The sequence below is a fragment of the Babylonia areolata genome, chromosome 2, assembly GCF_041734735.1.
Source record: "Babylonia areolata isolate BAREFJ2019XMU chromosome 2, ASM4173473v1, whole genome shotgun sequence".
NCBI lineage: Eukaryota > Metazoa > Mollusca > Gastropoda > Neogastropoda > Buccinidae > Babylonia > Babylonia areolata.
Window position 1 is genome coordinate 18,034,068 of NC_134877.1, and position 23,305 is coordinate 18,057,372.

The window sequence follows — 23,305 nt, forward strand, 5'->3', positions numbered from 1 at the left end:
ATTCGCGCGGGCGGTTTTGATTGAAAATGATTATTTTGCTAGTGTCCTATATAAAGAGATATAGCTATTTCAAAATGGCTGCGCCAGAAGTGAAAGTTCCAGGCAAGTGCTTAAAAAATGTATTAGATCGTAATGGTGTAATACTGATTTACAATATAAATAAGATCTAGGCATGTAAAACAATGAATCATTAGACAAGATGTAAACCAAATCTGAAATGCGATGTCGCTTTGGTTCGTCAGACCGTGTAACAGAAGTGACAGCGGTCCACCACGGAACACGCACGTGTTGATGTTTGTGATTCGAAAACCCCCTGTTCATCCTCCTTTATTGTGGTCTGTTACAGCATGACCATTATTGACGAGGTTTTACGCGTTGCTGAGGACACAGACTAAGCAAAATAAGTAGAGACAGGGTTGGGATTTAAATTATTTGAAAGACAATAAATAAATAATGATCATATTGATAATGGTAATAATAAAGATAGATATAATCACGTCTCCATCAAGGACAGTCCGCCTACCGGAACGGTCCATGGGGCATGACCCTAACGGGCAGCCCTTCTTTAGTTAAACCAAAGGGACAATGATCTGTATCAAAAGGATAATCATAAAGTATTTCCTTTTTTCAGCTCCCTTGAACTTGAAGGATGCCAAGGTTGGGGTCTCTGCCATTAGTGCTGGCAGGGAATTCCAGAATGGAATAGTTTTTAGAAAGAAGCTAAACCTACACTACAGTTATTAGTTCTAGCAGAGTATTGCCGGAACATTTGAGAATGACTGGGAGTAGAACATGTCCTGGACTGACCAGGGGTCAGGTAAGCATCAGGTGGTATATCAACATTTTTATTGAAAATTTTGTACAAGAGCAGAACTAAAAGCTGAAGTTTGGTGCACCAACTTCAGTGACTCCCGATTCAGGTCCTTGTTTAGCGCTGTAATGCTTTAAACCCTCTCATACTGGTTGCTAACATACCTTGCAGCTCTTTTTTTGTTCTGCTTCTAGTTTCTTTCAATCTTTGTTTGATCATGATATTCTGTTAGGGGGTTCTACACAGTGCAGTAATACTCCAGATGGGGCTGTACTAGAGTGTAATAAGCATTGGTCTCTGTTGCCCTCTCAGAGATCAGGTTGGGTTCAATAGACAATAGGTCATATGACCGGAAGAACATAAAATCAATAGGTCATTTTGAAAATCAATAGGTCAAATATCACCCGTCCCGTTGTCCCATCACCCGTTGTCGACCGGTCTGATTGTAAACTGAAAGCAGAAGTCTACTTTCAGTTTTCCCTGAACTGCACTCGGTTAATGCAAAAGTGGGAACGCCAATTCTTCTCGCCGAAGCTCGCGAAAGGCAGCGATAAAGATTCGTTTCGGATTTCGTTTCGTCACTGATCCGTATTTTAATAAACCAGTTTATAGTCAATTCCTGTAGGAGCAGACGACAAAGCGATCGCGATCGTTAAAGAGAGAGAGAGAGACACAGAGAGAGAGAGAGAGATGGTTACTTTGGTTGACCGACTGGTCATAAAAACAATAAGTCATGTGACCTGGCAACTTGAAAAACAATAGGTCATTTCAAAATTAAATGCGTCAATGACCGATGTCGAACCTGATCCCTGCCCTCTTCCCCACTTTCAGATTTCTATTTAGAATTAATAGAAACCCCAGCATGATATTAGCTTTCTTTGTGGCTCTGTCAGTATGGTGGTTCCATTCAAAATTTGTTGATGTTATGTCCACACCAATGGTCCAAAGTGTGTTCTTTGTGGATGTAATTGTAAATAAGCAATGAAAACCAACATGTATTTATACATATATGTGTGTGTGTGTGTGTGTGTGTGTGTGTGTGCGTGCATGCGCGCACACGCGTGCATGCGTGTGTGTGTGTGTGTGACTTACTGTACAGTTAGACCATGGAACCCACAATTTGGTGATACAATATCAGTGATCATGTGCAGAGTATAAAGTGAATGACACTTTGTAATGATTTGTATATTGTATCAAAGTGATTGTTACACAAATTTATAAATTCTAATTAGAAACTGAATGTTATTCATATTCACCATCCTTTTTTTTTTTTTTTTTTTACTAGGTCATAAGCTGGCTCAGAAAGATGAAACGACAAAATGTGGACCAGGCACATATGAACGAAATGGCTATATCATCGCGAGTCTGGCTGGCTGCTTGCACAAAGAAACCTTACAAGATGGCAGCGTATGTTTGTTTTAGTTTTTGTCGTTGTTTGTTTGTTGTTGTTTTGTTTTTTGTTTTTTAAAATGTGAAAATTGTTTGCACCTGTGCATGTTTGCTTTCTCTCTCTCTCTCTCTCTCTCTCTCTCTCTCTCTCTCTCTCTCTCTCTCTCAACATTATAATAATATAGACATATTTATCTATTTATTTATTTAGAATTACATCTTTTATAAGTAAAGGCTGGTTGGGTGGTTGAGTTTACTATTAGTAGGCCAATAAAAGAATTAGTGCAAACATACACCTTCAAAATGTTATTTAGATTTTGGTCATCACTAATACTAAACACTTTAGTTGTTTTTCTTGTGTGTGTTTTTTTTTTTAAACAGACACATCTTGAAGTATATATGACATTTAAAAAAACTGAGAAAATTTTTTGATTTTTTTTTTTTTTTTTTTTTTTTTTTTTTTTACAGTATCATTAATAAGGGTGGAAACTCAAATGAAATGAGTGATTGCAGTGACAGTTAAGATTCATTTGATCAGTGAATTCAATGTAGATAAAAAAAACACTGAACAATGTTTAAAAGAAATACATTTTGAGTTCATTTTAGTTCTTTGTTTTTAAGCCTTTTCAATTTGCCACTGTCCTTTATGTTTCATAATGAAGCAAATTAAGCAAGTTGAATAAATTTGAAAGGACGTTGACAAATCAAGAAGAAAACATTTTGAGTTCTTTTGAGTGTTTCAGCCTTTTCCACTTACCACTGTTCAGTATGATTTATTTAATTGATGATAAGAATAAAGGAAGGAAATTTACCATGTGAACTTGAAAGGACATTGTGATGCAGTAGGAAAAAAAAATCCAGTAATTCAGCAGGCTTTTCATGTCAGACCAGTAAGAAAAACTATAGTTCCTTTATAATGTGAACTGGAAATTACTTATAGTGGTATAAATGTGTTGTTTGATCATCTTAATGCCTTGAAAGTCATGATGGACATTGTTTTCAGACACGAGTGGAATGAGAGAGAGTCAGAGTGACAGAGAAAAAATTGCTTTGCTCAGATGGCCTTTGTCAGTTTGTTGCATCTCGCATGTTTCAGACAAAGGTCTCAATCTTGAGTGACGCACGCCAAACCATAGTTCCTTCCGTGGGAGCGCTAGTTACAGCCAGAGTAAGTCTAGAATTTCATAAAACATTGACTGCATGGATATTGATGACTGCATGTAAGCAGAAACCAAAATAGCTACTATAGTAGTGATTGGTAATGTGTGTGTGTAGCATAAAAAGAAAACACAAATGCATAAAAAGAAAACAGTCTTATGCCAATATTAAGTGAAAGAAACCAAGCAAATATGAATATCAGTCATTTCACGAAGCTTTAATCATAGCTGCTATGTCTTAATTCTGAAGAGAAGACTTATGTCTGGCATTATTAAAAGCAATTGTTGGCTGATGTTGGAGCAGTTGTAAACATCATCTTTTTATCCAGCTCAATCTTGACTTTTTGTCCCTGTTTTTGCTTAATTTTGTTTCTGAAAAATCATCAGTACTGTAACAGGTGTTGTTTGTTGTCATTTGATTCTATATATGTTAATGTATTCATTTCTGTTTATGTATTTTTGTATTACCTTTTTGTGTATTCATTTCTTGTTTAAAATGGAAATAATTTAGTTTTTGGTAATAGATTTTTGTTGTTGTTGTTGTTTTTTGTTGTTGTTGTTGTTTTCTGTTGTTGTTGTTGTTTGTTAATGTTATTTAGAGAGAGAATGAGATTTCACTGCGCTGAAATATTTGGAAGAATGACAGATATTTTAAAATTGATTTTTTTTTCCAGAATATACATGAAATACAAGCCACACCTAAACAGTGTGATGATACAAACTCCTGAAATAATAATGAGGATAAATGAGTATTGCTAATGTCATTCCACAGATCACAAATGCAACACCTCGATTCTGCAAATGTTCCATACTGAGCATCGGCAAGATACAGCTGAAAGAACCATTCAGAGGAATGATCAGGTATGTTTGTAGATGATTCTGGATTGTTGGCATCATCAGACAGCATTTGGTGTGGGCGTGTGTTCACCAGCAAATCTGGGTTTGAGCAGCCCAGCAAAGTAGTGCTGGACACCGGTTCAGAATTTTTTTTTTTTTTTTTTTATGTTGTTTTTTGGTGGTTGTTTTTTTGTTTTTTTTTATCCATTTGGTTAGTACTGGTTTTGGAAAGTGGTATTTTCACACCACTACCTGCCAGTATGTGTGTGTTATGTGTCTGTTTTTGTGTGTTTGCGACTTCCGGTCTGCCTGTATTTTATGAGGAGCATAACAAACTGAAGCCAGCACACAATAAAAACTGATTCAATGTAATAATCCACATGTAACGTGGATTTTGAAATTTAAAAAGATTGGTGCGTTATGTTCTGCTAGTTTAACATCCTAAGGGGGAAACAAAATTTAGGTAAAACGATGAATCTGTATGGAATCCAACAAGGCTAAACAGCTGCTTTGGTTTTAATAATCTCACATGGTGTAACCCATTTAATTGCTAATTTATATTATACAATCTCATCAAGCAATGTTGCTGCACATTTTGTTTCCAGGAGAGAAGATATCCGTGCAACAGAGAAGGACCGTGTGGAAACGTACAAGTGTTTTCGGCCTGGTGACATCATTGTAGCAAGAGTTGTATCCTTTTTTTTTTTTTTTTTTTTTTTAAATCACTACATGTGTGAGTGCACATGCACTCTCATGTACTTGCGTGCAAGCACATCCAAACACACACAGTCTACAAAAAAATTAAAAAAAGAAAGAAAAAAAGAACATATTTCTGCTTGCACATATGTGCACACATACTCTGAAGAATGAAGTCGTGGGTGGGTGTTCAGTAATGTGAATGTGTGCCACTCAAGTGTCTCTTGCATCTGTTTCACATACGTATGTTACATTAAAAGAGTGTCACTGAAGATGTCATGAAATACCTGACCATTTTAGGGATTTCAGTATAGTTACTGATTCAGTCAGTGATTTCATGAAATCACTGGTTTGGGGTGGGGGTTTTCTTTGTTTTGTTTTGTTTGTTTGTTTTTTGTTTTGTTTTTGTTGTTTTGTTTTGTTTTTAGAGATTTCATGAAATCTGTAACATTTTGACCAAAGATGCAAATGTTTCAGATCAAAGTTGCCATGCAATTCTGAGATAGTGAGTGTCCCTCCAGATTTTCTTGTGCAAACAAAGTCTTATGGATGCATTTTCTGTTGTCTACTGCCACATAATGAATTATAACACTAACTTTCCACGCCATTTAGCAGTGCCGTATGGAGACTTTCAGAATTTGTGTCGAACAAGAGAAAGAGGGTAGTCCTGTACGAAATATCACAAAAATTCCAGTCAGGGATTTCATGGAATTTCTGGCACTGATTCTTAGAGATTTCTTGAAGTCTCTAAGAAAATCAGGTGACTTCATTACATCACTGACGGAATCAGTAAATGAGTAATTAGAAGAAATCACTAAAATGGTCTGAGATTTTATGAAATATCTGGTTACACATTTTCACTGCAACATATAAATGTATGTTGTATATTATTCAGATAGATGTAGATGATTACTCAGATCTGATCCGGATAATGGCAGGAGAGTCAATAATTCCAAAGTCAAGAGTTGCGGCAATTGTCCTTTATTCACACATAGGTAGAAATAAACAATTATATCAACATCACAGGCTTCTGGCAAGGTAATGAGCAACAGCTATAAATAACTGGCTCTTGTAATTTTACTTCTTTTTTTGTTTTGTTTATTATATGAGCAATGAATGCAGAGTTCTTAAAACAGAAGAAAAAAATTCCATTCACATTCTGTCAAAGTATTTGAAAAAAAATATTCACTGCATATTAAACTGTATCTCATAGAGAGTTGTCAACATCATGCAATACAGTGTCATAGTTAAATCAATGTGTATTACACAGTATGTCACAGACAGTTGCAAACATCATACGACATTGTGTCATATTTATTTTAATGTTACAACTCAAACTATTGCTTTTTATAGCTTACAATTTGTGACAGTGGCCATACGCATTGCAATTTACAAATTTTCGTATGAGTTTATGACATCTGCAAACATACAGATAGTGATGTACAACATACAAGGGTTAAAAGTTTCCCTGGCTTGACATTGAAACAAGGTCAATGTTCAGAAACTGATCATTTTTACAGAGTCATGAAGTTTGGATAAGTCTTGAAAAAAAAAAAAGAGTGAACCGTTGCCAGTGCTGGAAAAGTCTTGGGGAAATATGTTTTGTCCTTCAGGGTACTGAAATGTCTTGGATTTTTTTTATATAAAACCTTTGACCACTACCATTCAACAAGGAACTCAATGCATTTAAAAAACAAACAAACAAATACTTTAATGATGAAAATTGAACTTCAATACCAGAATATTCACCAATTATTTTTGTCCATGATATTGCAGACAATTTCATTTCATTTAGTTTGGTTTTGGGTGGAAAGCTTTCAGTCTGGTCTGGAAAAGGTCTAGAACAAGTATGGAATTTTGTTTGGTCACATCTATGGGGACTCTCTTTCCAATGGACAGATTGGAATTGTGTACAAATTGGTCCAAATTATAATCACGAGATCATTCCAGTCATGACACTTTGAAAAAAGCCAGCCGCGGTCAAGGGACAGACACGCATGTTATATAATGGATATGTTTCCTTCAGTATTATGTTTTCTAGTTTTTGTTAATTTTTCAGAATTCAAAAAGAAAAAAAAAGGAGTTTATTGAAAGAAATATTTGCTCAAGTCTAATGATTTTCAGATTTTGAAAGAAAACCAATAAAGCCACACGGTGGTAGTTTAAAGAAATTTGCGTATATGTATCACAACACAGCCTCTGAAAAAGAGAAAAAATACAACCACAAAAAAAACAAACCATTCTACTGGCAATCAATGACAGTGTGCTATCGGTAATCCCACCATCATTTTAAGGCCTTTTTATTTTAGAACACTGTCATGCTAATAGCACATTGATTGATTGATTGATTGATGTGGATACTTATATAGCACCTATCCTCGGTCAGAGACCAAGCTCTAAGCGCTTTACATACATGGGGACATTTGCACCACAGGCTGCCTACCTGGGTAGAGCCGACTGACGGCTGCCACTGGGCGCCGGCTCATCATTCGTTTCCTGTGTCATTCAATCAGATTTCAGACGCACACACATACACACTCAGACAGGCATGTAACATTTTACGTGCATGACCGTTTTTTGTTTTTTTTATTTACCCCGCCATGTAGGCAGCCATACTCCATTTTCGGGGGTGTGCATGCTGGGTATATTCTTGTTTCCATAACCCACCGAATGCTGACATGGATTACAGGATCTTAACGTGCGTATTTGATCTTCTGCGTGCACATACACACGAAGGGGGTTCAGGCACCAGCAGGTCTGCACATATGTTGACCTGCGAGATCGGAAAAATCTCCACCCTTTACTCACCAGGTGCACCGAGATTCGAACCCAGGACCCTCAGATTGAAAGTCCAGCGCTTTAACCATTCGGCTATTGCATTGCAGTAATCAGCCTCTCCCACCCACCCCCAACATTCTCTCTCTCTCTCTCTCTCTCTCTCTCTCTCTCTCTCTGTGTCTCTCTCTCATGCTAAACAATCTCAGTTCACTTTCCCCTCCATCTGGATAACAGTAGTTCCCTCTAAGAAAAACAAAAGGCAAAAACATGTAAATCAGTTAGTAAATACAATTACAAAAGAGTAAGACATACAAGAAACAAATAAACACATACTAAAATACGACAAAGCAAACAAACAAACAAAAAGGTTTACGAGAAAAAAAATGTTCTCCCCACATTGTTAAAATGAGGGTGCAGTGAGGAGTGTGGGAGAATGGGAAAACTGAAGAAAAGTGGAAGATAACCAACATGATCCATTAGGCAAGTATATAGAAATAATAACTATAATAATAATACTAATAATAATAACAACAGTAATGGGTATTTAATGTACTCTACGACCATACCACAGGGATCCAAAATGTTAACGATTAACATCAATGTGGAGGGAAAAAAAACAATATAGTAGAAGTAGTATAACTAAAAGGACTGGCTCAAGTGTGACACTGGCATCACAAATTACAAATAAAAAATTAAAAAAAAGAAAAGAGTTTATGATGTCTTCAAAAATACAGATAACAAGATATATCACTTGCAGCTAATAGAAAACAGAATTCTTAATGTTTACTGGGTTTGCAAATTGCACCATATGCATTCCATCAGACTGTAAGTCAACTGGTTGCCATCTCAGATCTACACTGCACGGTCGATCTCTTAACTCTCTCCATACGAACGGCAAAAGAGACGACGTTAACAGCGCTTCACCCCAATTACCATCATCAAAATATTGCAAACGGGAGGCTCTATTCAGACACCCACTGGACATCCGAGGGGTCTGTGTAGAGGAGAAGAGAGGACTGGCCGTACTGAGTGAGTTAATAAGTTATATTTGAATGTATTTTTCTTTAAACGGCATCAGCTGTCTCTGGGCGACGCTCAGTCCTACGTCCTTTCCACGGCAGAGAATGAACTGGGTGTGGTGATTGCAACCAGTGAAGCAGGTCAGTGCTGTGAATGAAGCAACAGTGTGTCTGTGTGTTTGAGTATGTGTGTATGCATATTTGTTTGTGTGTGTGTGTGTGGAATTGGAATGTGGTTGTGTGTGTGCGTATGTGTATGTGTATGTCTGTTTTTCTTTCGTTATTTTAACATCTTTTCACTTTGAGTGATCTCTAAATTTAGACCTGTGTATGTGTGTGTAAATATAAACGGTGTATAATCTTAATAATAATAATAATAATAATGGATACTTATATAGCACACTATCCAGAAATCCGCTCTAGGTGCTTTACAAAAACGCTTTCATTAACATAAAACATTATATCTATGTTACATACACACACCAAATGTGACAACACACACACACAATCTTGTATACCATTATTAGTTAGAATCTTACAATTTGGTTAAACTGGACATTATATTACTTTCAACAAAGTATTATGGAAGATGACAGATTGCAAAATCATAATCAATACAATGGCATTCTTAATCTTATTCATAAAAAAATCTGATTAATTTTTTTTTTTTTTTTTTTTTTTTTTTAAGGAAAGGAAATCCCTAATTTTAATAGGATCTTTATAGGCCATAAAAACTTATTTCCATCTGTACAGAGTAAAAACCCATGTTTCTGTACACAAAAAAGACACCCAGATTATAAAAACTAGCAATTATTTCTGTACGCAAGTAAAAGTAACCATGTTTCTGTACAAACTGAAAAACAACAACATCCACATCTTTACATGTCATCATATGTCAGGCACTTCACCAGTGATTAATCTCTTTTGTCTGCAACACAAACATCCCCATGCATAAATATCTGCAATTTCAATTTAAAAAAAAAAAATTTTTTTAAAGAGAACAAAACAAATCCTTCAAACCATTTTGATTGTTATGGCGACAATGCAAATATGATTTAAACACTTTTTTTCCCATGAAGTAATTAATCATCCATCAACGGGAACTGCTCTTCCAAAAACCTACTTCTCAAGGGATCAGGCTTTACACAGTCTTGCACAATGCAATATTCTTTGTAATTGGAGGGCATCTGTATTCAGTGCATGTAAAGAAAATAAACAGCAATGCATGTACACACACACACACACACACACAACAAAAAAAACCAAAAAAACAACAGGAGGATCAGGAGCAGGTTGGGGGATGGGGGGTAGAAGAGTGGGCAAGGGTCAAGGTGTTGGCAAGGCTGGGATGGGAATAGGTGGGTGTGGGGAGGGGGGTGTCAGTATGACAATTGCGATCAAACACTTTGGTTACATATATATAATTATAAATATAGCTGATGTGATTTTTTTTTTTTTTTTTTTTTTTTTTTAACGTTATGACACAAGTCATAGCACACAATCGTAAATAGTACACAATCAAAAATACCACCAAAAAATCCCGAAACTATCAAAACTCACTCACTCACAAATCTGGGTAATGTATTAATTTTTATATCTGAATTAAAGATAAATAAATAAATAAATTAAAGGTAGGAGAGGACGGGGGAGTTATATGATGAGTTGGGGGAAACAGGATAGAGGAAGAGTGGAATCTAAGATGAATGTTATAAAATAAACTTAAGTGCAGAACTTTACAGTTCTATTTCTAGCACATTGCATTTAATTCTTGAGATTGATCTACTGTGGTTATGTTTTGTTGTGCTTCTGAGAAGAAGAGTGGAGAAAGCAAAAAGTGGAGTGTTGGGGTTTCAGGAGCCACAATGGTGCCTATCAGCTGGTGCAAGATGCAGTGCCCTCGCACTCTGGCAGAGGAGTACAGGAAAGTGGCCAGAGTGCAGCAGGACTATCTGGAGTACGTGCAGACCTAATGCAGATTTTTTTTTTTTTTTTTTAAATCTAGTACCTTTGTGTATGCTAAGAGTATGGTTTGTATTGTATGAACTGGAATAAACTCTGTATTATGTGCATGCTGTTGTGTTGAGGTGGGTTTTTTTGTTTGTTTGTTTTTTGTTGTTGTTTTTTTTTGTTTGTTTGTTTTTCATCCTGCTTGCAATAAAGAATGGAAATAACTCTTTCTCCCCCCCCCCCCCCCACCCGCCCACCCCCCTTTTTTTTTTTCTTTTTTAGGAATGTCCAGTGTGATTTGTGTTTTGTGTTAGAGATGAAATAGCTTAAGGCATCTGACAAGTACCAAGAAAAAAGAGAGAGAGAGGGAGGGGGGGGGGGATAAAATTGCCCAAGAATTCTGACAAGTAGTGAAGTACCAAAAAAAATTCTTAAGAATTCTTAGAAACTGAAAATGTTTTATATCTCAAGCCTGTGTGGAAGCATATTCAGATTTCAATTCAATAGCAAGGAATTGTGAAAATATTATGAAAAGTTATGTTTTTATGCTGGAAAAAAAAGGGTAAACTTCTATGTAACCCAACCAACTGCCCAAACAATCCAGTTGCTGATTACTCTCTCATTCTTTTCTGAAGAATATGTGTGCAACTGTAACATGAAGAAAAGAGTTCATCAAAACAGTGAGATATTAATCAATTATTAAAGGCATATAATGAAATATATATATATATATATATATATATATATACATACATTGATGACACCTCACTTCCCCCTAAATCATCCAGTATATATATACAAAAATCAATTATATATATATATACAAACAAAAATCAATTACATATATATATATATATATATACAAACAAACAAAAATCAATTACATATATATATATATATACAAACAAACAAAAATCAATATCAGTATGGAAGAATGATTAACAAATGCTTCATTTCCTTTCACCCCATTTTGAGGAACAGGCGATAATATTAGTAAACTGAAGCAAACAATTACCATTTTGATTTTCTAATACATGAATCAGAACTGAAAACATAGTGAAAGAACAGCCCCACAATACTGACTCAGTAGCATTACCATATTTATTGTTTCATGCAGCTGACATTATCCCAACTTGTGAGTATGAACAAAGCAAAGAAACACAAGTCAGCAATACTAACAGTGGGGGAAAAAAAAAATCGATTATTTTGTTCATCAGTATGAAAATGTAACATGACCCAATAGCCTTTCTAAAACAATCCTCAAACTAAAGGAACTCTTGATGGTGGGAGACGGAGGAGAGAACAGGGAAAAAAAAAAACCCCGATGGACTAACAATGTTGCAGAATGGACAGGAAAACCATGTGCATGTACCCAGGTTTTGACACACAACCGAAAAACCTGGGGGGATCTGATGAACAGTTCTGTACAGTGCCCCAATGACTCTTCACAGAGTTGAAAGCAGGTGAAGTGTTCCATGTATGCTATACCACATCCAATGTAAATATTAAAATAAAATAAAAAGTAATGAACAAAAGAAAATGAAATAAAGCAACAAACCAGATGGGAAGAAATGAACATGTGGAAAAAAAAAGGTAAAAAAAAAATTTAAAAAAAATTGAAAAAAGGCCAAAAACAAAGCATGAAAGCAAAGAGGAAATGTAAGTTCTGTTTCTTGCACAGAATTTCCAAAAGACAGGGATACTATTTTACACCTTTACCACTCGGAACTGAAACAGACACTCCCCTGCATGTCAATCAACTTGTCAGTCCAATCAAAGAATACTGATTTCTTTAACAACAAAAGAAAAAAAATCCAGTTTGATCATCTTCACTGAATCTACAATAAAACAATTGTGCACAATGTGATGTAAACCCCCAGAAAGAATTTTTAAAAAAGAAAAAAAAACATAAACGAAGTAAAATCCAACCAACCAATAATCAAGAAAAACAATTACAACCAACGAAAGATACGGGTAGGAGTACTTCTGTATTATACACATTTCTGCATTGCATTATCACGATTAAATTTTTTCCCCTTTATGATAAAGTGGCCCATGGACCCTGGCCATAAACTTTTCAGTCATGCAAAAAACAGTCATTCCCATCCATTCAAAAAGGAACAAATGTGAAAAAAACTTGCTCCACACACATATGCAGTAGAATGGATGGACTTTGAGAAAGAAAAAAAAAGTCACAATGCATGGAGCCTGTCACCGATAACATGATGAAGTATGGTTTGAACATCAAAAAAACAACTTCCATTTTTCAAAAGAGTTATTATACAGTTATATTCTGCAGATTTTTAATTTATAGGTTATGCAGATAGGGAAAAAATCTTGAATGCATGATCAGTTACTGTAACCCCACATCCACTGCGTGATCACGATTCACGTGTAGTGAAATATGGGAACTGCTTCTGAAACACTGACGTGTCTGAAGCTCTGGATTCACCATGGACTATAATTTAAGGAGGCAGACTGACAAAATCTCCGTTACCCCCTGCTCTTCCTTCAGACATCTTGCTCCTGAGGGCTTCGACCATCCTGCCCAGCTGGTAGTGTTCGGCTTCCGTGCGAAGTTCACTCAGAAGGCGCACATCATTAGGCGGCAAGTGCAGCAGACTGGCCGGCCCATCCCGCAGGAAGTTCAAAATATGACGAAAATGTGTTCCATCTCGGTCGATAAAATAACTGCCATCTTTGTCAGCGGTCAAGGCATGCTGCCCACTGAACATCATCTTCAGCGTTGACCCTTCCTCCTTCAGTAGAGTTTGCACCGACGTGGTGTAGCGCACTCCACCGACATTCAGTTCCACTTTGCTGGCAGTGATTGCATTCTGTGCAGCCATTTCCGCAGTTTCCTTTTCAAACTTGCCTTTGTTGGTTAGGAATTCAGTCAACATAGATTTGAATTTGGCCAGCTTGGAGTTGAGCTCGTGGTCCCGCTCATTCAGCTCCTTTTCCCGGTCAGCAAGTCTTTTCTCCTGCAAAGCAGCCTCGTCCATCTTGGTCTTGAGCTGCTGTTCTTTTATCTGGTAGTTTTCTCTGGCTGTTTTCAGCAGCTGCCCAGCTCTCCCTTCCACTTTGTTTCTCTGATCAACCACCAGGTTGTTGAACTCAGATACTGAATCATCCAGCAGCTGCTTCATTTCTCCATCCCAGTCAGTGCTTGGAACTTCAGCTTGAAATATGTTGCTCAAAGACAAACTTGAGAATACACTGGGCACTGCATGAGCTGCAGAGCTGGCATCAGGAGACTGGCCTGTCAGTATGGGTGACAGGACCTCAAGGCACAGAGTTAACCTCCATTCGTTGACAACAAAAACAGTGGACAGATCCTCCTTGGAGGCATCACCCTTGGAAGCAATACCAGGGTAGGGGGAAGCAGCTGTCTGTCTTTTCTGCAGAGCGTCCAGAACATCAAGGTATTTCTGACAGAGAATCATTCCAACTGAAGTGTGGTTCCTGTCATACAAGTGCAAATTCTCAAGAAGAATATCAACCCCTTCATCGCTGAATGACATCCACATGCGAACCTTTGTACCAGGATTAATCTTGAGAACGCATCGGATCTGAAACTCAATGTAATCCAGTGATTCCCAGAAATAAATGTTAATGTAAGGTTGCTTCACATCTGCCTCAAGATCCTTCAGGAGGCAGCAGTGTACAGTGAGAAAGTCCAGCTTGTTATCAGCAAGCACGTAAGTATTGTCTCCTTGTTCTGCATCTCTAACACTAGCTGGAAGGGTGATGCAGACATAGGTTGCCATGGAGGATCTTCTCCGAAAGGGGTACTGACTTTCTAAACCATACCATGATGCCAGAATAATCCAACTCTTTTCTCCCACATACATATTGTTGTCATCCCAGTCAGAAGCAGAAATGGGAGGGATGGTGAAACTGGAAGTTTCATCTGCTTCAATGAATTTCTGCAGAGCAGCCACCCACTGTTTGGAAACCGCATATTCCAACGCATCTGTGGTGACAGCCAGCTCTTTCTGAAGCTTTTGTATGAAACGTAACTGGATAGATCTTGGTGGCGCATTGGCTGCCATGTTGAGTTTGTCACACACGTTCCCTGCAACACACACTGTGTACATTTTACTTGACATACGCAGCAGAGTCAAAGCTGCTATGGCCTGGCTTCACATAAATCGGAGTGTGTGTCTGTGCCTGTGCCTCTGTGTGTGTATGTGTATGTGTGTGTTTTCAAATAGGTTCTTGTTCTTGTTGCTTATAGCCGACTGCACAGGGCCATACTGATTAGGACTGTCAAACCATACAAATGCTCAGCCACGTGAACACAAAACTGTCACATCTGTAATCTAAAAAAACACTAAGATAAACCCACAAATTACTGACATGACACAGTAACCCCCCTCCTTAGGGCAAATAAGACTAGGCCATGCTGAAGACGCCAGCCATTCCGTTTAATCTATCATCCCCAGATTGTGAAAAATCATGAAGGAAAAAAGCAATACTTCAAAGTCAAACAAAAAACAAAAACAAAAAAAAAACATAAAAAATATAGGAAAATAACACTGCAGATTGGGCAACTAGCTCCCATCCCAGTGTTTACAATCTCACTACCTAATCGCCAGAGCAAAACAGCACAGATCATATATCATAGGCAGTGGAAAATAGAAAAAAAGTGTCAAAGCTTGCTTGAAAAAAGAAAAGGGAATGGACCAGGAAGGCAGAAAAAGGAGACAACAGTGAAGGAAGAAAAAAAAAAGGCAGAAACAAAGAGAGTGATAGTGGAACTGCGATGGACGAACCCGGGTGTGGCCGTGTATGGGGGAATCTAAATGAGCGGCGTGGGAGTAATGCCACTGAAACGGTGCAGATGATGGGGCAGCAAAAAAAAAAAAAGGCAGTGATAGAAAAGAGGTAATTTCTAGAACAGAATTTCCATAAGCCGAGAATGCTATTTATACTGAAAGACCCCCAGCATCCCCACAGTTTTCAAATAGGTACAGACATTTTTATAATATTGGAATGATACCTAAAAACATAAATTCACTCAAATCTGGTTGTAAGCAAGAACGATCAACATGCAGTCTGGAATTTTGTTTGAACAAACTTTGTATGTGTGTGTTAGTGAGTGTGTGTGTGTGTGCATGTGTATGTGTGTGAGCATGCATAGTGTCTGATATCAGTGTGTTTGTCTGCACTTGGGGGTCAATTTGTTTTTGTTACACTTTTGTTAAGTTTTGTACTGATTTTATTTCCAGAACAAAAATATTTCCTGTCATATGCTCTTTTTCATTTCCTGAAAAATATATCATACATTACGCAAGTGCATGTGCACTGGACCTTGTTTTCATACATGCAGTTGTTTGATCTCTGAAGACTGCCACCCAGACCACCACTCAAAATCTTTAAGAGGCAAATGAATGATTTCATTTCTGCTTGCACCAGCCTTGAGCTGATTAAGAGTATGTGGGGAACTCTCTTTTTCTACTTTTTTTCCAAATAAAATGCCATTCAGATCTTGCTTTTTTACAAGAATGGAACGTGGCGGCCCACATTGCGAGTGCCATCTGTATATATTGCTCGCATCAGTCAGACGAGACAAACAACAGCAGACCTAATCATACTATGATGTTACAAAATTTAACAGTTTAATTAACAATAAGTAAAATGTGACAGAGAAAGGGAAACTGCTCACAATGATGAAAAAAAGGCGTTTACGGAAGTTTCTAATCATGGCTGACTGGCCCTACTTTTGGTTTCAGAACCACGTCAGTATGGTGTGACAGAAGAGTAATGAAATCATAACACCCCTTGTGACAGCAAATCCGCTATGCTGTCTTCGTTCACTTAGGGTTAACATGATTTTTAAAAATCAGTTTACCTCTGATAATGCTGCCAATGTGCAATCGACAATCGCCCTGGCTTGCTCGTTGGTGGAGAAACTAGCAGCAGACTCTCGTTTACAAGAGACAGATACGCAGTTGTCTTCCGCTGTTGGAGGCTGTGTTCAGATCCTGACCCGCCCGTTGGTGTTGCCTTCTTTTGCTGCCACTGCCTTTCCTATTCTATTGCGTGTGTGTGTGTGACATATATTTTCTGACGTGTGAGTGTGTGTGTGTTTAATACCTTGAGTCGACTTATATGCTATGAATATGTAGTATCTGTATGTAGGTGTTGTCGTTTACTAGTATTCCAGGTGCACATTTGCATTTTTTTTTTTAATCTTGCCTTCATCCAACCCTTCTTCTTTTTTCTAAGTTTTATTACCAGCATGTTTATGCCTTTATCATTTGGCATTGGTATTGAGCAGAGTAGACCCTACAAAGAAGTCATTTTTACTTGTTCAGCTTCAAACACACATACACGTTCTCACATATATACACATCACATGAACACATACAGAAAGAGAGAGCTGAAATTAGAAATGATTTGACACATGTGAGAGTGTGCCAGGTTACAATATACTGTAATCCCTATTAAACTTGACATTATATTGAGTGATAATTGAAAAGATTACCTGAGTGCAGCTACATATGTCATTGTTCTTTTGCTCAGTTCCTGGGGAATGATGGAAGTACTTGCAATTTAACTTTTTTTTCTTCTTTTTTTGCATATGCATACATACACATGTGTATGTACACTGTCTGCCTGTGTGTGCTGTTGATTAACTTTCACCACTTATTGTGAATCCTCAGTACACCCTCTCATGCAGTGTTTTTGATGTGTGTGCGTGTGCAATGTATGTGTTTGTTCTTTAGTGTCTTTTCACTATCAGTGATATTAGATGATTATAAACATTATTATTATTACTACTTTTTTTTTTATATTATAATTATTTATTTATTTATTTATTTATTTATGCTTATAGTTGACTTCATCACGTTTTTGCACCTTATACATATTATTAGTAGTGGAAGTAGTTATTTTTTTATGTATTTATCTATTATTTATTCACCCTTTTTTTTTTCTTCTTTTTTTTTTCTCAAGGCCTGACTAAGCGCATTGGGTTACACTGCTGGTCAGGCATCTGCTTGGCAAATGTGGTGTAGCGTATATGGATTTGTCCGAACGCAGTGACGCCTCCTTGAGCTACTGAAACTGAAACTGAAAACTTAGATGATTATAAAAAAGTAAAGAGAAAAAAAAGGAGGGGGGGGGGGGGGGGGGGGGAGGAAAACAGAAATGGTAGGAAACTACAAAAAAAATGCATAACTAACATGCATTTACATTAAACAGTAATAATTCAATAATAATTTGAAACCATTAATGCAATTCTGAAGTACATTACAGGTATGTAGAAATAGGATTATGAACTAATGCCTGTGAAAGTTCGACCATAAGAACCTCGTCAGAAATAACTTTCTCCAAATCATCTGCAGAACAAATAACCTTCTCCAAATCATCTGCAGAACAGCTATTCTCTTTGAAATACTTGGGCAAGAAGGCACGTAATTGCTGACAGTGAAACAAACAATGATGCAAGCTGAATTGCTTACCACAAATGCATGTAACATTTTTACTATACTTTGTCTTCAGCACATCAAGTTTTATACGGAAGAAAGTAGAGTGTGTGTACTGTGTGTGTGTGTACTGTGTGTGTGTGTGTGTGTGCATGTGTGTGTGTGTGCATGAGCATGTGCATGTGTGTGTTTTACTCTCAAGTATGCCACTCATTGTGAATCCTCTATACAAAGCTGCATCAAGGCTCAGTCTGTCACACTCCCCAAAGCCAGCAGTTCACAGTTTGGCATCTGTAAATGTCAGGTTGCTGAGTACAGATACGCATCAGAAGAAATCTTGCACTATGTTGAATAACTACTATGGTGATCTCAGGAATGCCTGAATGCCATATTTTGATTCAACCCTTTGAACCCTAGCTGATTACTGGTAAACACTGGATCAGAAATGATTCTGCCACAGTGCCATTCAGATATATTGATAATATTCTTTGCTTACTTGACTTCTGTGCGCCTGCAACAGAGTGAATGAAAGACTGCCAATATGTCCCTCTAATGGTGTTAATAAAATCTTCACAAATTTACCACTCCAGTTAATCATGACACACATCCACTAGCGGCATGAAAGTGCATGGTAATGAAAGACTGCCAACATGTCCCTCTAATGGTCTTAATAAAATCTTCACAAATCTGCCAACTCCAGTTAATCATGGCGCAAATCCACCAGAGGCATGAAAGTGCATGGTCAGGGAAAACAGACAACACCAAATGTCTCCAACAGAGAACGGTTTGGAAGACCTAACAGAAATTGGGACTATTTTCTAGAGAATTCTGCATGATGATGGATTTTTGTAGTGGCCTAGAGGTAATACGTCTACCTAGGAAGCGACAGAACCTGAGCACACTGGTTCAATTCCAGCACTCGCCAGTATTTTCTCCCCATCCACTGGACCTTGAGTGGTGGTCTGGATGCTAGTCATTTGGATGAGGCAATGAACCAAGGTCTCTTGTGCAGCATGCACTTAGCACACATAAAAGAACCCACAGCAACAAAAAGGGTTGTCCCTGGCAAAATTTAGTTGGAAAATCTACTTTGACAGGAAAGCAAATACACTTGCAGACAGAAAAACAAATTGGCACTGACTGTAGTGACTGACTCTCCTTGGGAAGAGCAGCCCAAATTCCACACAGAGAAATCTGTTGTGACAAAAAGAGTAATACAGTACAATACAATACAATACAATGCAATGGATGAGAAATGATGATACTGTTACAAAGAATCATTTATATAGGTCTGGGATAAAGGGGCAAGGATATATCCTCTTTGCTTCCTTTCATAACTGTATTCGCTGTCAACCTGAGAGATACTGACACCTGCAATGTTGGTCACACAAAATGAACACTTAACCCTTTGAGCCCTGACCACCACTTTACCGGTGGTAGAGAAAAATGACATAATGCCTGGCCACCGGTTGAGGGGTGCGTAAACACTTGTGTTGTGTTTTGCTATTGGTTGACTTATATTGAAGAGCCAATCAGAAAAAAACGTAATATTCTGATGTCAGCAAACGTAGTACCAACATGGCCGCGCATTTTCACTGTGTTTTCTGCATGTGCTTTGGATAAAAAAGATCGATTTCTACCATGAAGCGTGCAGAGTCTCAACCTGACATGCCTCCTTTGATCAACTGATTCTGCATGCTCAGATTCATTTTCAACATTACTATCTGTAGCAAAATCATCCGATTCGAATTCCACCTCACTATCAGAGTAATCATTGTCATACTCTACTTCCGATAAATCATCATGCATATCAATTACTTGCTGCATTGTGTACAGTTGTTTTCTCGCACGTTTTGTCCCTGATTTCTGCCCTGACGGGCCAGGTTGAGACTCTGCACGCTTCAAGTGTTTACGCACCGCTCAACCGGTGGCTAGACATTATGTCATTTTTCTCTACCACCGGTAAAGCAGTGGTCAGGGCTCAAAGGGTTAACCAACAAGGTTTTCTTGAGGTGGATAACTCGATCTCGGCTGTGTGATCTCAGTCTTCCCGTATGAGCCTACAGCACACTCCATTCTGGGAAACAGCCATCATCATGACCATCTTTAGGGTGCATCTCTGATGGACTTTGAACCCATAACTTCCAATTCATCAGTCTATAACACTGATCATTTCACCACAGCATCAGCAGATTTAGAGAAATAAAATAAATAAAAAATTAAAAAACCATATCATTTTATATACCCCATGATTATTTTTACTCTGGAAATGCACCAAACAAACTCAAAAGAGGTTGTGGATCAAACTTTAATAAACAGATCATGCAAGCACTCAACTTCAAAATTGCCCTTAGGAACAACACACAAAAGACAAACAGCATAAATGCAGAATATATTACACAGTAATCATTTCTCTCATCACACACACACACACACACACACACACACACACACACACACAAGCATGCATGCATGCATACACGCACTTACACTTATCAAGCCCTGATTATCATCATCAGTACATTTGGCACTACAATGATGCTAAACTGCACTGCTCCCACTTTCTGTCTCTCACATCCCATACATCTTGTCAGAATATCATACGCATCTTTTTCTTCTTCTTCTTCTTCTTCTTTTTCTGTTTATAATTGCCAAGAATATAACATCTTCAGCTCTTGTGGAATACACAAAGAAAAAAAAAAAGCTTTCCAATGCTTCCACACATCATTTCCCCACTTTTCCCTCCTCTGTGTAGATCACATGATTCAAGTGACTCCATCTTGAGCCATTATATACCGGTACATACTTTGATCACTCAAATTCACCCCTGTGGCTGAACAATGATCTGATGAATTTGAAATTCTGTGCATGCACCTAACTGTTATTTCGAAACCGAAGTAACTGCACTTGTTCACTCTTCTTGTTTATCATGCCACATGTGTGTGTGTGTGTGTGAGTGAGTACGTATGGCACTGAATGGTGATCAGCAAGTGTTTAGTGTGCATGGCCCATCAAAACAGAAAGTAGTGAGATGTCATCACCCTTTCCTCACACAGGCTTTCCTATTCACACTGTCCTCTTCTCATCACTTGACAACGGACCTAGGTCCGAAACGTTGTGTCAAAACAAAGAGGATTCAACTACCACCCAAAAGGTTTTTTTATAAACTTTAGTTTTTTGTCTTTGATCATGCCACAGTCATATCATGATATTAGTAAACAAATTCACTGTCTAGACATAAGAGTGACAAAGTGTAACACTTGTCAAATGCCATGACAGAACCCCCTTCTTCTTCTTCTTCTTCTGCATTCGTGGGCTGCAACTCCCACGTTCACTCGTATATACACGAGTGGGCTTTTACGTGTATGACCGTTTTTACCCCGCCATGTAGGCAGCCATACTCCGCTTTCGGGGGTGTGCATGCTGGGTATGTACTTGTTTCCATAACCCACCGAACGCTGACATGGATTACAGGATCTGTAACGTGTGTATTTGATCTTTTGCTTGCGTATACACACGAAGGGGGTTCAGGCACTAGCAGGTCTGCACATATGTTGACCTGGGAGATCGGAAAAATCTCCACCCTGTACCCACCAGGCGCCGTCACCAAGATTTGAACCCCGGACCATCAGATTGAAAGTCCAACGCTTTAACCATTCGGCTATTGCGCGCGTAGACAGAACCCCCCAAAAAGGTTAAAAGATGAGCAGTCTATCACACAGGGTTCACAAAAAGTCAAGGACCACTTGGGTACTTTCACAGTTTTCTTCTTGCCATGGTGACCACAGGCAACCATCCTGAGAAAATAAGGCTAGATTTGAAGAGACTGATTCTTGAAAGAGGAACGTTGATCTTGTATATAGTGCTAGTGGAGTGATGGCCTAGAGGTAACATGTCCGCCTAGGAAGCGAGAGAATCTGAGCGCGCTGGTTTGAATCATGGCTTAGCTGCCGATATTTTCTCCCCCTCCACTAGACCTTGAATGGTGGTCTGGACGCTAGTCATTTGGATGAGATGATAAACCGACGTCCCGTGTGCAGCATGCACTTAGCGCATGTAAAAGAACCCACAGCAACAAAACGGTTGTTCCTGGCAAAATTCTGTAGAAAAATCCACTTCGACAGGAAAAACAAATAAAACTGCAAGCAGGAAAAAATGCAAAAAAATGGGTGGTGCTGTAGTGTAGGGACGCAATCTCCCTGGGGAGAGCAGCCCAAATTTCACACAGAGAAATCTGTTGTGATAAAAAGAAATACAAAATACAAATACAAATTAACCTAGTTTCAGCGACGGGCGCAATAGCCGAGTGGTTAAAGCGTTGGACTTTCAATCTGAGGGTCCGGGGTTCGAATCACGGTGACGGCGCCTGGTGGGTAAAGGGTGGAGATTTTTACGATCTCCCAGGTCAACATATGTGCAGACCTGCTAGTGCCTGAACCCCCTTCGTGTGTATATGCAAGCAGAAGATCAAATACGCACGTTAAAGATCCTGTAATCCATGTCAGCGTTCGGTGGGTTATGGAAACAAGAACATTCCCAGCATGCACACCCCCGAAAGCGGAGTATGGCTGCCTATATGGCGGGGTCAAAACGGTCATACACGTAAAAGCCCACTCGTGTGCATACGAGTAAACGTGGGAGGAAGAAGAAGAAGAAGAACCTAGTTTCAGGAAACAGCAGTGCATGCAGCCATATAATGAGTACCACTCTTAACCAGACATGCTTTCTTGTATATACATACAATTTCACTTTTCACAATGAAAAAACACAACCACTGTTTATGAACCATGGAACAACTATTTGAAACTGTTCAAAGCGCACGCATGCCTGAAACAGCCATTTGTGCATTCACTGGCTTACTAAGTGCAGCCTGCATAATCTAAATCATCTCTCAAGTTTAAAAAATATTTTTTTGGAAACATACCTGCTTTTGACTCACTTGTGTAAACAAAGTGAGTCTATGTTTTAACCCGGTGTTCGGTTGTCTGTGTGTGTGTGTGTGTGTGTGTGTGTCTGTGTGTCCGTGGTAAACTTTAACATTGACATTTTCTCTGCAAATACTTTGTCAGTTGACACCAAATTAGGCATAAAAATAGGAAAGCTTCAGTTCTTTCCAGTCATCTTGTTTAAAACAATATTGCACCTCTGGGATGGGCACAAAAAAATTAAAAAAAGAAGCCTAATTATATGCAAACTGCATTTACTGTTATATTGATATTTTTTGTATTCTCTAAA

At 38.2% G+C, this 23,305-nt stretch overlaps 2 protein-coding genes across 2 annotated transcripts; one reads left to right on the forward strand and one right to left on the reverse strand.

Moving 5' to 3' along the window:
- Positions 1-10: 10 nt before the first annotated feature.
- Positions 11-10,859, forward strand: LOC143298682 (exosome complex component CSL4-like). Its single transcript, XM_076611571.1, has 7 exons — positions 11-102; positions 2,097-2,218; positions 3,297-3,368; positions 4,130-4,218; positions 4,800-4,884; positions 8,747-8,828; positions 10,542-10,859. The coding sequence occupies exons 1-7, from the start codon at positions 27-29 to the stop codon at positions 10,655-10,657; spliced, it is 642 nt and encodes a 213-aa protein (XP_076467686.1). The 5' UTR covers positions 11-26; the 3' UTR covers positions 10,658-10,859.
- A 554-nt stretch (positions 10,860-11,413) lies between these two features.
- Positions 11,414-16,613, reverse strand: LOC143279306 (uncharacterized). Its single transcript, XM_076583339.1, has 2 exons — positions 16,492-16,613; positions 11,414-14,712 (listed from the first exon to the last, which is right to left on the reverse strand). Exon 2 carries the CDS (start codon positions 14,687-14,689, stop codon positions 13,100-13,102), a length of 1,590 nt encoding a protein of 529 aa, XP_076439454.1. The 5' UTR covers positions 14,690-14,712; positions 16,492-16,613; the 3' UTR covers positions 11,414-13,099.
- Positions 16,614-23,305: the final 6,692 nt, after the last annotated feature.